Consider the following 16546-nt stretch of genomic DNA (forward strand, 5'->3'; position numbering starts at 1 on the left):
GAAAAAATTCATCTTTTTCAGGGGTTTGGTAATTTCTTTACTGTGGATAACATAAAAGCGGAGAACTATGCCATGAAACTGTTCAGACAGGCTCTTCAATCCACCCTCTTTCTTCTACATCACTTTAATGAGGTTTCCCGATGGCGCTGCAGTTGTTACTTGTTAGGCATGTGGCAATTGCTTCGTTGGCTTGCTTAGAAATGGCTCCCAAAAGCATTCCACCAATATATTGAAGTATGTCTAAAAACACATCAAAGTTTTTCCATAGAAAGGCCAAGTATAGGCAAAATACTCACCAGATTCCTTGCTGTTGACTCCAATGTCTGTGATTGGATGCTGCTCTTTACTCTGCCAGTCATCCCCAAATGCCAAAGTGACGCGGCCGAATGAGCCATGACACCGACTACTATGCGTGACTAATTATCATCTAATTCTGGCGAAAAATATAACAGAGGCTACACGGTATTATTCACTAGTCATAACGACTCGCCGCCGCTACCTAAATGTTCAACTGTTTAACTAAATCCGACGCAACTTCAAGAAATACACGGCGAATCGCCTTGAACGCCATTGAAACAAGCACTGAACGATCCTGTTTTGGGTGCAGCCATCTGACCGTGACCATTCTGCCGGCTAACAATGGGAGAACAATCGAGTCGTCACTCCAGTCATACTCTATAGGACTATAGCAGTGATGAGCGGACTGCAATATTTTTCGGTCCAAGTCCGATCCTGAAAATTTTCAATTCAGTCCTAGTCCATCCTGATCCAAAAATATTTTCAAAATTTACTGTCCAAGTCCAGTCCTGAAAATTTTCAATTCAGTCCAACTCCATCCTGATCCAAAAATATTTGCCAGATTTTCAGTCCAACTACATCCTGATCCAAAAAAATTTCAAAATCTAATGTCCAATTCTACAACTGAAAAAACAGGACATGTTAGGGCCGTTATAAACACTGCACACCCAATTCGATTCAATTCCAGCTTGTAGAAGCGAAGTTATAACAACACGAGAATTTTCAATATACTACAGCAGTGGTTCTCAACCTTTTTGGCTTCGCGGACCCCTTTTGACCGTCACGGACCCTCGCGGACCCCCTCAAGTTTTAGTTCAATTTTAGCTCTATTATGGCGCAACCTTCATATCTGTCTTGTGCAAATATGAACTGTAGGCTTGCGATAAACAGTAAAATAATGATTTTTATTGAAAATAACATCATACTATTTATGTAGAAATTGGTAGACTTTTATTTTTTCAAAGCTAATTTTGCTGCTGTATTTCTTGAAGTACGTGGTCGTGTCTTGAAAATCAACGTCTTCGTTTTGATATGTGATACGAGTAGTGCCGAAAACCATTTCCGCAAAGATAGATGGAGGCTAATGCAATATTAACGCACAGCGCTTCCGACGATACTTTTGGTGTGATCGTAACATTTTTGGCGCTAAAATGAAGAAACATATATTTTATGAACATATCACGTCCAGCATCTAGCGCAGCGACGGGCAACATGCGGACCGCGGGCCGGATTGAGCCCGCGACGGCATTTTGATCGGCCCGCAGAGAGTTTCTACCGTCAACGTGAAATCTTAATCAAAAAGTATAGACGAATTTTATACGCCAAATAATGGAACCAAGTATTCCAACCTGAGAAAGACTGTCATGATACGACTTGTTTTGTTCGGGTTTACATATATATTTACGAGCAAACATTTTCGACCATAAACAATTGAACATTAACAAGACAAGGTTGCATACCAATATAATTGGTGATATGAATTTCAGGGTTGGAGCGTAATGCTTTGATAGCCACGAAACACTCATTGTTCATCAAAAAACCAGCCTTGTGGATATAGGGCATCCGCAATAAAAATGAGACAAATCTGATAGCCGAGCTTTAAGAGCAGGTATATCATTGTCCGATTTATGACGAGTGTCAGCCGAAAATATTCGGGTTCATTTCAATATGAATATACAATTCAATTGTATATTGAAGTTCTGTACCTCCAAGAAGCTGTTCAAATAGTGGTTAATGTAGGACTATATCACAGGATAAAATGGATTTCGTGGCGAGGTTTCAATCCCTGCATTGGGACAAATTAGGGAAATACTTCGGAAATTTTTATTTCAAACGACTGTACGTACACTAATTTGATGAGACTGACAACATCATATCGAGAAGGTTCGCAGACATTACGAAGTCACCCTGATTGACGTTATACTATCTCTATATTTTTATTTTTTTCACAAACCCCAGCAACAAAACGTCTCCAAACAGCAATATGTTTGTATCAGCAGGTTAATGGAAAATTGGCAATGAAAATGAATTTCCACTCTACGATAGTTCATGTCAGACAATTTATTATGATGACATGAGTCATGAGGTTTTCGCAGTTGTGGTGCGAAACTGCCTCATGCTTTCTCAAATTAAAAAATAAAATAAAAATTAGGTTATCAACCATTTTAAATATTTAGAGGTCTCGCGGACCCCCTGAAATTGCTTCGCGGACCCCCGGTTGAGAACCGCTGTACTACAGTATACACATTTTGGAACTAATGCATTGTCTACCAACATTACCCGTTCATGGTGATCACCTATGTTACTCAGTCTTTTCATACGTCATCCTTTTTCTTTTATTTTTCTCTCGAATTGCCATTCCATGACTCAACTATTTTCTAGTTACAAGGTTTCACTTTTTTCAGTTTACTCCAATTATGCACAATTCGTGCTACATTTGCTATCTATTATATACGTGACTCAGCTGATTTCTAGTTACGAGGTTTCACTTTTTTTCAGTTTACGCCAATTATGCACAATTCGTGCTACATTTGCTATCTATTATATACGTGACTCAGCTGATTTCTAGTTACGAGGTTTCACTTTTTTCAGTTTACGCCAATTATGCACAATTCGTGCTACATTTGCTATCTATTATATACGTCGCAGTGCCTTTCCTATTTTTCTGTGTTACATATCATACTTACCATTACTCAGCTTATATTTAGTTAGTTACGAGGTTTCAGTTTTTCCATTTACGCCCAGTTCACTTGAAACCTATTACAAACAATGCGTCGCCGGGATTATTTTTGTACGCCTGATACCTATCACAGATTTACTTAACGATTTACCACAATTATAACATCACACTTCACTAAAATTCCTATACAAACTAAATACATCTTGTATTTACAAGTAAATTTTAAGAATCAATTCTGTTACCTTACAATTCTGTAATTCTCCGTTGTGTTCCGTAGTACTCTTATCGCCATCCCTTGCTCTGCTCCGTTTCGTCTCCTCGTGTTCCTCGTGCGACTTAAGGTTCTACGTCGACGACACTTTATATAACTTACCCATATCACAGTCAACAGAGCAATCAACCCTGTTACCGCCATTATTACAGCCACTGGTTCCAGTGTAAGTATCAGTTTCGCACCTTCCATAATCGTCCTATCGGTCAAAGATAAGCCTCCTACCTTATATCCGTCTTCCATCCTCACCATTTTGTGTAGCCGTCAAATTTGTGGTTGTCTTTCCCGCGGTGGTTCTTGATAGTCTGGGATATTCAGGTGCGGACGTTTCGAGCCCTTGGTTTTTCTGCCCAGTCTATAGCGATGCGTCATCCATCGTTGACGTCAAGATAGTAGTCATTAGTTCGACACTCTTCGTGGATGAGTCGTCGTTGTTGTCACCTGATAAATACAAAATGAATGTTTCGGTACTTGCCTTATGGTTGTGATCCGGATCTTGGTAGTCCGTTCCGATGCCAATCCCGCCGTCATCCGTGGAGTCCTGAAGAGCGTCCGTAGTGGTAACTGGAAGTACACGCGTTGCCCTAGGTGCTTCACCGCTGGTTTGCATCGTTTTCTCGGGTTGGTTACGTGCGCGAGTTTGCAACTGCTGCCTCCCATGAGCAGCAGTCACAGTTTGTATTCTTTTACATGCATCGGTTGCGATCGTGTAACTTACACCAGCGTCGTTTCCATCCGCCATACCAGAGCTATGGGTAGTAGGTGTTTCAGCGTTGTAGTGCACGAATCATGGGCTTTCGCCGCTGGAGTTATCCACGTCTAACTGTAGTAAGCGATCATGTACACGTCTTGGGAAGGGGGTTTTCTTGTTACCATCGAGTGCGGCTCGCCTTGTCTTGTAGTCATTCATTCGTTTTCTCAGGAACAACAAAAATAGCCAATTTTCATTCGGCAAAACCTTGTTCAATAATACCAAAATCAGTTATTATCTATTGCTTCCTTTAGTGCCTTCGCCTGACCCTCCCGCGTCAGTTTATAAGGGCCAGAAACGAAAGGCTTGGTCGAGGGGTTCTTACGTTCGATGTCGCATTGGTATTTCATGGATTGGGGGGCGCTGAGGTGGCCCCGCAGGTCATCAAGTTCGGAAGTAAACTGGATCATAAACGGCTGTCAAGACTCCTTCAGGAATGGCGATATTTTCTAGGCTATAGTCAAAAGTCAGGAGTTTTGTATGACAGTTTCGCCAGTGCTACCGATTGTGCACAGATACTTTTGAGTTCCGTCTTCACGCTGGGACTGGTGTCTTGTTGTAAGGTCACATAGTAATTGGGCCAGTTATTGGCCCAATGCGAATCTCGTGATGAACGGGGTTTTGGTGTTGGTGGAGAGAGGGCGAGGTTCTTCGTTTTCAGCGGGGATTCCCGACCTATTCAATCTGACCTCTGATCTCGGCGTGTGCCCACGCCTACTGTCACGCCGGCGGACTCGGTCGCCGCCGGGGGCCCGTTTCTGGGGAGACGTGCATCTTAAAATCCCCAGACTCCTTGCCGGACATGACCGGGCGTGTATCCGGTTGACCGACAATAGCTGCTTCGTTTGAACCTTTTGGTAAATTACTCATAACTGTGGCTGTCGTCATGCATCTTTGGGTCGAATTGTTACAGTTATTCGGACAAGTGCATCCACGAGAGCTTTCAGGACCAGTTTTCTCGTGCAGGTCCTTATTTACGTCAGCCGGGATTCCGCGCTCGACGTCTTCATTATTGGTGCCGTCAGGGATTCCTGACTCGACACATCTTTAGTTAGTGCCAACAGTGCTAACTGACCCGACACTTTCTCGACTAGTGCCAGCAGGGGCTACCTGACCCAACACTAGGGATTTCCCATATTTTTTGACGTTTTGGGAAAGAAGGTAAGACAGTTGCCGTCGTAAGATCGGCGTATTTATGATTGGTGCCAGCAGGGATTCCTGACTCGACACATTTCGCGCCAGTGGTGATTACCATCTCGACACTTGCGCCAGCGGCCTGCGGCGACACAGACAACGTGCCGGCTCGACGCTTATTTGATTTGCAGCTTCCATCAACCCATCATCGGTTACAGTGTCGCGAAGACTGCTTCCGACTTTGGTTCCGTCCCCTTGATCACACGAGATCCAGTCATGAAGCGTTACTAAAGACAACTCTTCGTTTGCATTAGGCGGAGATTCAAATTCAGTCGCTATGTTTGGTAATTGTTGTACCTGATCAATCCATTTTAGAACTACTATATCGAGAGGTCTCCTTTCTCGATCGTAAACGGAGCCGATAGTCCGTCGAAATTGATTATTACTAAGGAGTCAACGTGGGAGGAGTCACCCATATCACGTAGTTTTATGTCTATAGGTTGTCGCTCCTCCCAGCTTGGCGGGTATTTGGTTTCGACAACGTTTTTCAATCTGAGGACGCTTCCCGTGCCGGCGCAGAATTTCGTACCAGTTGTGACCCTTCGACGATCTTTTCTTTTCATAGATTGGCGTTCGCAGATAGTAAGGAGGTAATCGATGTGTTCGTCTTCAGACTCTCCCCCATCCACTGAAATTGCCAAGAAATGACGCTGAGCCCCGGAAGACCAGTTGGTGCCTCCATTTGATTATAGTGTAGCTTCATGGCGCTTGCCATGCAAGTATTCCACACTTGGTTCGATTTACTTCACAGAGCTCAACCCCATCTCCTGGCTTTTCCACATTTTTCCACACCCCTTATACAACCCGGTTTTGTCGACGTTGATTATAACATTGGTTGTAGATAGATTGATCGAACGAAGCAGTGACCTTGGAAGGTCCAGCGGCTCAAATTATTCATACAATAGACAAGCCCCTTGGCTTAATTCAACCAACATACTCCAATAATTATCATGCAGACAGCAATGAAGTATCTATGCAAAACTCGGTTAAGTTGGCACACGGAACATACGTCAATCACAACACGAGTCAAGATTTAACCTATTCATATTCATGCACGATTAATAACAGTTCAATACTCCAAGGTGTGTTTACACCATAAATATGACGGTATTTCCTGTCGACAATATACATGCATATAATACACAAGAAATATGCCAAACGATGCCACAAAAAAAACAATACCACACAGAGTTCAAGTTGACCAATTTGCCGACCTCCTTGTTTATAAGAGTTCCCCAATCTTCCAGATGCAGATATCAAACCGCAATTAGTCCAGGAACCGACCCCTTGTTTGAGTCGTTAGGATCATCAAGTAGCCTACTTGCGTGCTGTCGATTCGGAGATTGGGCATTCCAAGTCCAACAGAACGCGGGGTTTGTTGAGGGTTCGTTGTAACGATATTCCGAATGCAATACCTCTATGTTCTTGGCTCTTTCCATCTTTAGCTCATCGGCTTTATGGAGCGATTCCAGCAAATTTAATCGAGCTTCTTCATTTATGTATACATTGCAATTTCGGTTAGCAGTCGCTCCCATTTCATCGCACTGCTTTATTTCTGTATACTTTGCAACTGCAGCAAGCAGCCGTTCCAATCAATAACATGTCAAGATTTTTCAGAGGGACATCGGAACATCACCCTTCAATCTCAAAAGACGTCAAAGCCTTCCGCAATGCCTCCGTCAATGTCCGGTTTTCTCGATATAGTCTGCTACTGGATGCTTCGTTTGGGGCTCTGTTTCAGATTGGCGAATTTACACTGGCATAGAGTCACAAGTTCGCCGAAACTATAGCGGACGCACCGATGTCGTCTTTATATGCAATAATTGGATACTACAACTGAGTGTACAATTCATGTGGACATCATACAAGGCATAGATATGCATACATATATCAGTCATACTTCGGCTCACTGTAAAAGCTCGCATACATGAAAAAATGGTGGCGCCATATTTGGTTAAGCAAACTGATGGTATAGCTAACACTTAACATGCATACGACACAGTCCCAGATAAGCACAAAATGATACCATCTCACTTATAATAGTCATATGTGAACCAATATCCTACTTGTAATCATGCTATATTCCTTAATTTCCAGTATTGGTGTGCTTAAGCTTTTTTATTCATTCGTATATATCGTGCTTTATAGGCAATAGACTATAGGCTTATCGCGAATTTCGAACTCACATATGCTCCAATGCCTTACCCCAAGAGGTCTTTAAATACCCATGTTTCTATTGTCCTATGGTCCATTACACATCAAATTTCCAAACTTTTGTCCCGTTGGGGTGAAGGGTCCTGACACTAGTATAGGGGCGGGGTCAGTTATGACGCCTTATTAATACCTACAGTTGTAGTACTCGCTATTAAATTACTGCAGTAACAACCAACTATTCTCATATTAAATGTTCATAACTTGTACCTATATTTAAGACATGTTAGCGTCATCTTAAAGCAATATGATGGTAAATGTCAAAGATTAGGTAAATGCAGTACTTGAACAATATAAGAAAGATAGGCGTCACGTTGCAATAATACGTCATAGTAAACCCTCCCATGAAAATACCCTTTTGCAGATTCATTTTTGCCAATACCGTAAACTTCATAGTTCATACACGTCATGATTGCAATACGACAAAATGCCGCTCGTCAGGCGCATTCACTTCGTAAAGTGAATACGCGGACAAAGCGGGTTTTAGGCTAGTGTCATATTCCATCATCGACACATCAGTTTCGAAAAACGAATGTGTGGATAAGTTCAACCATGGGTTACTTTTCTAAGGTCTTTATATTAGCAGTACTGGCCTGAAGTATTCCTAATGTTATAGGCCTATTAATTCCGGTTATATAATATTTCTGTATTTATTGTAGTTGGTGCCTAAAACGTTTTGGAAAGTCTGTCGATATCTTGGTCTAAAGACCAAGGTATCGATCCATTATTTTAGTAGCCCTAATCGTTTTGGAAAGTATATCGGTCTTCTCCAGGGTCTACCACCGATGGTACCGATCTATAGTACAATAGTAGCCCTAAACTTTTGTAATCTATGTCGGTCTTCTCCAAGGCTACCACCGAGGTACCGATCTAGCAATTTGACATCTGCTGACATTGTGGTTGGCGACTAGATAGTCGGCAACTATACTGGCGCTTCAGCGCTACGACGTAAAATCGAAACAAGGCCCAATATGTGTGACAACACAAAATGGGCATAGTCGCCAACGAACTGACTCGCTGCTCCATGACCATTTACAGCGACTCCACAGGGGCATTGACGTCCTGATCATAATGGTATTGAGTGTATTGACCTTGCCGGAATAGTAGCGCTTGTGACGTTCAGATATAGGTAAATATATTTTCAGTTTGAGTCAGACCCGGACAACTAGAAAATTTTCAGCTTTTCCTAATTAGATGAGATTTAGAGCTATACAGCTTTTCCAAATTATGTTAAAATTAGAATTAGAGCTACGCAGCTTTATCCAAATTAGATTAGAATTAGATTACTTGCATTTCGTTCTAATTCAGTGAAATTAGACAACTAGAATTATTTAGTTGTGCAAGCCTGGTTCACTAAAACCACTAAACAAGAATGCTCTAAAATGCTGACAAAACCATGGAATGTACAAAGGCACCCGCCTTATTGTCGGCATGAATATGCTCAGAGAACGGCACATATTTATTGACGCACTGCGATACTACACATTTACAACGCCGCAACATACCCTACGGAAACTTTATCGCTGCTAGTGATTATTTGTCATCCTCACTAACTCTTGGTCCTAGTTCGGCCCATGTAAGCTTACACGAAATAATAGGGCGTTTTTCGGCATATTCAAATCTTGTCTGGAGTCAGGCTCACTTTCAACTAGACACTTTCATCTCGCCAAATCTGTCGCAGCCAATTACTTACGCGACAGGATAGTTAGTACGACTGCTCTGGATCGCAGTTTCGTGGTGTTTTGAAATGATGAAAATATTATTAAAACTGATTGACTAAACGCGGCATAAGCACTCGTCATTTCCTGCTTTTATATCTCTGGACATTAGTATCTCTGGACTTTAATTCAACTATACTAACTGTCCTACTCGAATTTTCGCGTAAATGAATTACATGCTTTTCGTATTGATTATTCGAGCGGGTTTCTGCAGATATGGATCAATACCGTTAAGCATGATCCGTTTTGAATACTATCGATAAAACGTATTAATATAGTGTAGCCTTCTTTGTTTCATCCATGGCGACTAGGACTATATACCGCGCATGTTTGAGAACAAACGGCAATATTCGCGAAGGATTTCATATGTCATCACCCGTTCGAATTACACAGATTATGTCTGAAAGCGAGAGGTGGTCAGTAACAAAGTACTTCTACTTTTTGGGATTACTCAAGTAGTTTACCTCTACTTCCGGCACTTATTCAAGTAGATCTGATTTCCTCTACTTCTACTTCTACTTCGTAATATTGTGTGATCTACTTACTTACTTTTCGCTATTTCCAGTTTGTCAAGTAGAAGTAGTCTAATCCCCAATACGAACGATAACTTGAGGAATTCCGCGGCTGTTTTCATGGAGTACCAACATTTAATATTCATAAAGTCAAGCAAAGCCCAGAAATTTTATTGCGCTTCGCGCATAGTAGTGAAGGAGTGACAAATATGTTTTCATGAAAGTATCAGTGAATGTAATTTACGTACCGGATTGCTTGGTTCCTCTCACACCGCATTGTCGCCCATATCAAATATTTCATCACAGTAAATAAGATCCACCACAACATTTGAAACTACCGTTTCGCAATCTAGCAATCACCTATCATATCGTAATCTAGCAGCCCATTAAGTGTCTTGATAATCTGAAAACTCCAGCTTTTTTGAACGTTACACCTGTTTTAGCAGATGACCTTTTAAGCTTTGTAGACAAAATACAGGAATTATATTCTCTGCTTTTTAGAAGTGGTATTTGTATTTCATTTTAATTAACGTATAATAATAACGCAAAGTGATGTAACCGTATCCGATACATTTTCTACGTATTGCTCTTCGCCTAAACTTGTGGCCTTATAATATGGGGTAGGGCGCCATCTCATGATATTCTCTAAAAACGGGGTGTTCCAGTAAACAAAAGATAAGTATCGCATTTTCATATCAGTACTATAATTTGCATCCCATGATGCGAAACAATACTTATTATGTTGAAAATTGATACCTCCTGGGATGCATCAATACGAATCAAACTCCCTGCACGTGCCGCATAGCTCAATTTGCAGCTTTTGACAGTCCATGCGAACGAATTGAGGCTGTTCTCAAAACTACTTACTTACTTGAGTAGATATAAAGTCAGTTAATTCTACTTCTACTTCAAGTAGTTTTAGGTGGCTTATTGAAGAAGTACTTCTACTTGTACTTGAGTAGATTTTCCGTCGCTACTTCTACTTCTACTTGAGTAGCTTTCTTGACTACTTCCTACACCTCTGCTGATATCATCCATTAGTCAAATTTTCTCTTTGCGGTGCAAGAACCAGGCGACTTGACGCGCACTATACTTCACGCGCGTATACAGCCGACCAAACCTCCAACCTTCTAGGACTGCAACTACGTTTAGCGCTGCCACACGAAATATTTCTTAAAGGTACTCAACTTCGTGCTGTGATCTTTGCCGTATAGACTCGGTGCAAGAATGTCCGCCTTGCTCCTGTGTTCTTTCTAAGCTTCAATTCCTTCTGCTCCGTGTTGCGAGTCCAGATCGGACTGAATAGACTTGTGATGTGCGGCTGATTATATGCATTTCTGATTCAAAAAATAAAATAGGACTTCCATCACTTAACAGTTGGTAATTAATTTTGGACCTAGCTCGTGACAAGTTATTCTCTCTTTATCTATTATGAATCATAGTTCGTGGACCCACCGTGCCCATTGAACAATTGTTTTTTGGCTTCATCAGCCACCAAAATGGCATGACTGCGTGCACGAGTTGATCTCCCTCATCATCATAAATGACCCATTATCACGACTTCGTGCGCGGGCAGAAATGACTAAGTGTCACGACTCGCGCTCGTCTCCTTATTTATACCGTTTCAGGTACGTGACAACGGGAGGACACAGATAATACTGCGCGAATGATCGGGTTCTTATTGTATCTCCCTTATAAAGATGAAATCATAATTCACATTTTCCTACGCGCTATGTTAAGCAATCCTGACAACGCATGCTCACAATCGCCAGCACACGGCGTTTTTTTCACCCGCGTGAATGAAGATTCAAATTGAGTGTGAATTTAGGATCACGTACAATTGTCGTTTTTTCTAACGTGAGTTTATCGAACTAATTTCAACAGTAATCCCAAATGTCATGTATTACCGTATGTATTGAGAAAAAACGCAACTACATGTCGCATTACTTTGGTAAATTAAAAGTCGGCTGCACGCCGTGATATTAAATTTGCCGCAACGATAGTTCTTCGCATCTCATTCGAGTTACCATATGGCATCCATTATGAAATTTGACTCCTTATAACTTCCTGAATTTGCACCGCACACCAAGATTTAACGGTTATTCATTCTCTCAGGCCAGGTTAAAACTGTACTTGCCGCAGCCCGCCAACTATACAGCCGGCGAGTTCATATTTCGCTCTAATTAAAATGGCCGACACATCATTCCTCTGGTCATTTTTGGTTGTTTCTAGCAATTATCCTCGGTACACGTATACCGCATTAATACCTTCAAGTTCAGATCCTTCTACACTACATTTCCACCATTTTCTTTACGCTTATACGTCAAATTTAGGTGGTATTAAATTTATTTGTTCCATATAAGTTCAAATAAACTTCAATAAATCATATGCTTCGTCATATACACTTCTTTCATAACCATTCTCTCGAATTTCAAACAGTGTTCTCCGTGTAAAGTAGGTATTAAATATGTAGGCCGATATTGTATTGATCCTGACTTCATACTTCGTGTTATCATTAACAGGTCCATAATCATAATGACACAACGACTATATTTTGTTGTTGAATTTATTAATTACGATAACCCGGCAGCTTTCGTACCAGAGACATGGGTTGTGGGAAAAAAGAGGTGCTTCTGGCCGCCCGCAAAATTGTCAAGCAAAGTTAACAACCTGCTGAAAAATTTTACGGATCCTAAAGAGACCTGGCCATCATACGCGATCAAAATTATAGCCGAAGCTAGTATGTTGTTTTCAAGTTTCGAGTAGGCTAATCTTTACGTTTTTTGTATATTTTCTAGCTTCGTTTGAAGAAGCGGAAAAGAAAAGGGACCGGTCACTGCACCAGACAGATCCAGAGATTTCAGAATCGTGTGATGGACTGCCTGCTAAACGGATGTAAGTAAATCTTTTGTTAATTGAATCGGAAGGCAATGCTTGCTACCATAGGCGCCGACTTACGAGGTGGCGGCCACCTCGTACAAAATGCTCAAACGCCCAAGTGATTTGTGACCAGTAATTAGTAATAAGGCGAATCGATGCGTCCTCGTTAGAGACGTCTTCGATTTCGATACGCGCGTGTGCCAGGCGCGTAGACACGGGGGTTTTATGGGTCGAACTTTCCCATTTGAAAAGCGAAACCACGTCATGTTGAAATGATCATTCTAACTCTATAATTCGGTTGCAATTCAATAATTGTGTAATCAGTGATTTGTAATCAGGATTTGCGAGAAACGTGTTGTCAATTAGCGAGAAGAATCTGTGATGATCTTCCGCTGAGATGGTCGCGAAATGGGGTCCTTCATTCTCGTGCGCGTGGCAATCGTCGCTAGCCTGATTTATCGCGTCTCGATCAAGCCTGGTTCAGCAGGCTTCAACAATAGCATCTGCCTTAGGCCCAGTTTACGCTATATCATCGCTTAACTGCGCAAGTGCATTAGCGGCTTCGGCCTGGTGTGCACGATATCAGCGCTGGCCTAGACAATAGCATCTGCAATAGACCTGGAGTGTAAGATATCATTGCTGGCCTATGGCCTAACTATCGCGCCTCGGGCCTAGCATGATTTGGCCCCTATCTCTGCTGGTTTCGAGACAATGCGGTAAAGTTTACGCTGATTAGTGATTGCTTTATGCCATATTGAGTAGAAAGCGACATCGCAGAAACTGAAAAACTGAATAACATCAAATCGCTGCAAACAGACTTTAACGTGCGAAATTGATTCCCGCTAATATACTTGAACGTAACGACCAGAAGATGTGTATCATGTCCCGAGTTCTGAAAATACGACAAAGGTTTGAAATAGGTGCAATAAAGTTCGGACATTTTGATTTGCGAAAACTGTAGCCGAGACTGCGTAATACGCGCACGTACTTAATTGTTCACCAGAGATAGTGACGCGCTAATTGACAGCACTCCCGGAATCTTTGGCAAGCTTATCATACGCCTAAAATCGCCGGTACGAAGAGATTATATGATCACCATTTACACATGTACTTGACCCTAATTGAATTGATGCTATATTGGTAAATTTGAAAAAAATCCAAATCGCCCTAATTTTTCGACTGGCCACGCGCCTAGCGTGTGCTGAGAAGCACCATCCTAGATCTCCTCTGTCGACCAGGCACCCAAATATACGTTCTGCTTTTTTGAAATCTAAATTATGTGCACCCATATTCATTTTTACAAAACCATTCATGAGCTAGCTAGCTTCATGATAGGTAATCGGAGCGCGAAATTGGAGGGTGTGTTGGTGTACGCCTGCAAATTGGAATTCTGCGCCGATTCGTTTTTCTAACAAGGCTTTGCCAGTGACATTAATCGGAAAATGCAGCAATACAGCTTAAACACCGATATAATGAGAAAACAATTGTCGCGACGAAAGCTACTCAATACGGTGTCACACTCAAAACTGATTCGTGGTGATACTGATTAGAATACACGCTTTCTCATTTGCCATCATCCATATTTCTTGTTATCTACTTGATACATTCGTACTACGAAATTGTCGCACAAAGTCATTTTTCGCTCATCTATTTTGTGAATGTCGCCGGTGCCGACAACTATTTTACTTGAAGGATATTATAGTTATTGCTAGACAGTATTTTCAAAATTTGATTCGTAAATTAGTATGAAGTAAAGTATTTTAGGACAGATATATTGGCACCATGAGAAAAATATGAATTTGGAATCGGTCGAAATTGGTGACGATCTAATTATAGTTCATTTTTTCTACAGTCTTGCTGTATTTTAGGTTTCTCAGTCAAAATGCCTACCAGCATAGACAGACAAAGCAATCAATCGCTCCACTCTCTCGACGACGATGAAATAAACGCTGGGGAGGACGTGCCCGACTGCTTGGATGGCGAATCAGATAAATCTCTCGATGACAGTGAAATTGACATTGGTGAGGATATAGCAACCTCCGTCAAATCCACTCCAAATCACAGTCGCGGTGTGTATGATTTTTATTTCCGCAGTATATAAAAATTAAAACTGTCATTTTTATCTTACAGGCATATCAGCTCAATTGCAAGCCAGCATGGATGTTGCATTGCGAGTCATGGATGCTAGATTGCAAGCTACATTGAAAGCTACATTGAAAGCCACATTGAAAACCATGGGTCATAAAGTCCTTAACGTTCAACAAGATATCAAGCAAATGTCAAAGAGTGTTTACAAAACAGAAAGAAACATGGACTTGATTCTGCCACACTTCAAAGTGTCTCTGCCTACAGAGCTCCCTGCCGCGTTTCCAATTAAAGATGGAGAGGAACTCAAAGAAATGGATCAGCTTGTAAAAAGTGATTCTGGAGCATTTGAACAAATTGTAAAAAATACCCCTGCCAATTAAGGTGCAGGCGCGTACTAATCTGCGCTTTCTTATAGGTGAAGGCTCTTGTCGGTGTTGGTGGAAATACTATTGACGAATTCATACGGCGGACAATGCCAAGACTAATGCAAAATGAATTTGCAAAGAGCTGCAGTGTCTTCGGAAAAAAGGATGACAAAATCCGTCTGAAAGATACAGTGATTTTTAATAGTGTTTTTGGTATGTTGCTCGATAGAATTTGAAGTTTTTTATTCAGTTATGGACTGATTTATCTTGAACAACTACAGTCAAGATGAACTTGGCCACAAAAGAATGCACCGAAAAGGACGTTGAAAGCTCCATGCGAAAATGGCTTCAGAACTGCAGAGATCGTGCCGGCGGTTCAAGGTACGGACAAAAGAAGAGACAAGAGCGCGACAATGCCACAATCTGAAGCATTGGGGTTACCTTCAACCAGAAAAGCGCGGCGTATTCGTAATATCAATCGTTTCATTTAACTGTGAGCACGCAAAGAGTGTTCCGCTTGTATGATAATCCAAGCTACCTCGGCTGTGTGGCTATTGCACTCTGGTCGTTTCTGTGTCAGGATATACCAAGACATTGAAATATTGCCGGAGGTGCTCAAGTAGGAGTTATGCATTACCAAATTTGAAGTGGAAGGAGCAATTTCCAAGACATGTAACAACTATTTCAGGTTGAAGTACAAAATAAAAATTGAGTGGTTTCAGAGAGTATACTTTTTTCAATGGATTCCATACTTAAGCAATTAATCGGGGAGGCTAATTTCGAGATATGTATCTCTGTAGGCTAATTCAAAATGACTAATTTATGCGTCCAGTCCACTATAGATAAAGAGACTTTTTCATGCTGTTGTTTAAACAAACTTATCCTGAAACTACTAGCCACCTTTCAAAATCCTAATTGTAAAGAATAAGTTGTCAGTTTTTCGTAAACTGTTCACAGTGTTCAAGTAGAAGTTGGAGTAGTCTACACCTAGTTGCTTGAGTAAGTAGTGCAAGTAGGCAAAACCTATTGTAGAATTCTGAAAGAGTAGGTAAGTGCAGTCGTGTAATTTCCTTGTCGAGTCATATCTTGATGGAAACCTCTCAAATGTACGCTGTACGAATGTTACATTGAATATATTGGATGGTTTTCTGTAGCCGATGTTGATGCTTATTTATTTGCACGGAGAAATTCCGCGTATCTGCTGTGAAACTAATAACATACGTCTATCGTTATGTTGAATTGTGGAATTTGAAGTTGGCTCGTCTTGTTAGTTTTAATATCTGCCTAGCATAGAACGACATTATCCTTCTATTAGAATGGTCCAAGTGTCAAGTTGAAAAATTTGGGAATGTGTGTGTTGCATTCAAAATTATTCGCACCCAGAAATTCCCTAGGCCTAGAACACAAATTGATAATGAACATCTGCACTGCTGAGGGTAAAGATGAATTGCCCACTACCCATTGCAAACTCTTCACATTCCAAAACTGATCTCGTACCTGCTGCCTCTTCAGATTTTAATTAATGTCATGCCTTGACGTGATCAAGTTTGACTTGCACATTGAGTGACTACGGTAACCG

General features: G+C 41.2%; 1 protein-coding gene across 2 annotated transcripts in view; it reads left to right on the forward strand.

The window, feature by feature from the left end:
* LOC145459639 (uncharacterized) overlaps positions 1-15037 on the forward strand; it is a 97279-nt gene extending 82242 nt beyond the window's left edge. The window contains exons 2-5 of one of the 2 annotated variants that reach the window (XM_080338220.1): positions 12157-12374; positions 12433-12529; positions 14367-14583; positions 14645-15037. In XM_080338220.1, the coding sequence (XP_080194346.1) occupies positions 14397-14583; positions 14645-14982 (525 nt within the window). In that variant the 5' untranslated portion in view covers positions 12157-12374; positions 12433-12529; positions 14367-14396 and the 3' untranslated portion in view covers positions 14983-15037. The remainder of the gene's footprint in view (positions 1-12156; positions 12375-12432; positions 12530-14366; positions 14584-14644) is intronic. The other variant, XM_080338219.1, reaches the window with a different exon arrangement.
* Positions 15038-16546: the final 1509 nt, after the last annotated feature.

Source organism: Botryllus schlosseri, unplaced genomic scaffold (assembly GCF_051294905.1).
Source record: "Botryllus schlosseri isolate E-star unplaced genomic scaffold, Bs_hap1 Bs17a, whole genome shotgun sequence".
Taxonomy (NCBI): Eukaryota; Metazoa; Chordata; class Ascidiacea; order Stolidobranchia; family Styelidae; genus Botryllus; species Botryllus schlosseri.